The sequence below is a fragment of the Acanthisitta chloris genome, unplaced genomic scaffold (genome assembly GCF_000695815.1).
Source record: "Acanthisitta chloris isolate BGI_N310 unplaced genomic scaffold, ASM69581v1 scaffold36802, whole genome shotgun sequence".
In the NCBI taxonomy this organism is placed as follows: Eukaryota; Metazoa; Chordata; class Aves; order Passeriformes; family Acanthisittidae; genus Acanthisitta; species Acanthisitta chloris.
In genome coordinates this window covers 1-1,809 of record NW_008660488.1, presented here as the reverse complement: position 1 = coordinate 1,809, position 1,809 = coordinate 1, and the positions used below count along the sequence as shown (strand labels likewise).

At 56.8% G+C, this 1,809-nt stretch overlaps 1 protein-coding gene across 1 annotated transcript; it reads right to left on the bottom strand.

Moving 5' to 3' along the window:
- Positions 1-5: 5 nt before the first annotated feature.
- FDPS (farnesyl diphosphate synthase) lies at positions 6-1,723 on the bottom strand (the record flags this gene model as incomplete). Its single annotated transcript, XM_009069828.1, has 6 exons — positions 6-140; positions 336-470; positions 547-624; positions 709-781; positions 953-1,041; positions 1,601-1,723. Coding segments are annotated over 6 exons (633 nt in total), but the record flags the coding sequence as incomplete, so codon positions are not given.
- Positions 1,724-1,809: the final 86 nt, after the last annotated feature.

Below are 1,809 nucleotides of genomic sequence, written 5' to 3'. Positions count from 1 at the left end.
TGTGCGTGCTGTGCGATCAGCTCCTGCAGCCGCTGGTAGCTGCTCTCCTCGTACTCCCGAAAAGCTGCCTCCATGCCCAGGGTGGTGTAGAGCTCCTTCACCTTTGCCACCTTCTCGGGCTCCTTACAGCCATAGTTCTCCTGGGGAAATCTTGGAGTCAGGCCCAGGCACAGCTGCTGTATCAGGATGGGGCAGGAGCTTTGTTGTCCCGAGCTGTTCCAACCCCTCCTCCCAGCCCAGCACGTGGCTCTTCAGGTGTATGTTATGGCACTACACCTCCTCTACACCCCAATCCTCAGGGAGGGCTTCCACACCTCCTCTCCCAGGGCTGTTACCTCCAGGACCTTCCTCTGCTCCGGTGTGACCCGGCGCAGACACTCCACCACCAACCAGCTGCACTTGTTGTCCTGGATGTCAGTGCCAACCTTCCCTGTCAGTGCAGGGTCCCCATAGCAGTCCAGGTAATCGTCCTGTGTGACAGTGCAAACACCTGAGTGCCACAACCAGCACCTGAGGAGCACCAAGGGCTGTGGAGACACCTCCTACCTGGATCTGGAAGAATTCACCCATCTCCAGCAGAATGGCTTTGGCGTTGTCATGCTCCTGTTTGCTGTCAATACCAGCCTAGGAGAGGGCAAAGGAATAAAACCTCCGGAACAGCCTCACACAGAGGGTTAAGCCCCTCCTGTGTGTTCCCACCAAGCTCACCATGTACATGGCTGCAGCCACAGGGAGGTAGAAGGAGTAAAATGCTGTCTTGTACTTAACAATCGCCTTGTACCTGTGGCGAAAGAAACCACACTCAGCCCCAAGGCCTGGGGCTCTCCCCTCCCACGGGGGCTCCGCAGGTCAGGGCAGAGAGGACCAGCAGCAGCTCCCCCAGCCCAGCCCTGTGCTCGGGCTGGGAGCACAGCTGTGTGTGCAAGGGGCTGGAAGCTCTGCCTCTCCCTACCGCTGCTCGCTGAAACGGTTCAAATCCACCTTGGACACAGGAGCAGTGATGAGATCCAGCATTTGCCCCAGCTCTGTCTGGTAGCCTGTCTGGAGAGCAAGGAAAGCATTTGTGGCCTCACTGAAGCTTTCCAGCACTTAAATGGGCTTATAAAAGAGAGGGAGAGGACTTTTTACATGGGCAGCAGTGACAGGATGAGGGGGGATGGTTTTATATGGAGAGAGATTGAGATGAGGTATTAGGAGAAAATTCCTCCCTGTGAGGGTGGTGAGGCACTGGCACAGGTTGCCCAGAGCAGCTGTGGTTGCTCCATCCCTGGAAGTGTTCCAGGCCAGGTTGGATAAGGCTTGGAGCAACCTGGGCTGGGGGAAACTGTCTCTGCCCATGGCACGGGGTAGAACGGGATGAGCTTTAAGGTCCTTTCCAACCTAAAGCAGTGATTTCATCATTTATTCCCACAGCTCCCAGGAATGTTCCAACAGCACAGTGCAGATCCTGGTTCAGCTCTTCTCTGAGCCAGCAGGGTGTGTGTCCAGCAGGATGCCCAGGACTCATGGAACACTTCGAGATCCACACGCCGTTAAACCCCCAAAAAGAGCCCCAGAGCCCAAGAAATCCCTCGGGAAGGGGGTTTGGAGCCAGGCTCACCTGCAGGAAGAGCTCCAGCAGGTGCAGGTAGTAGGGACGAGCCCCACAGTAATGCTTCAGCAGCCTGTACACCGAGGACTCCAGCAGGAAAGCATCATTGATAGCATCCAGCCCAATCCCCTCCTGCACCGGGAGCAGAGGGAGGTGTCACAAAGCCCCCTGACCCCCATGGGGTCCCCCCAACCTCCTCAACACTCTCACCTTCTTGT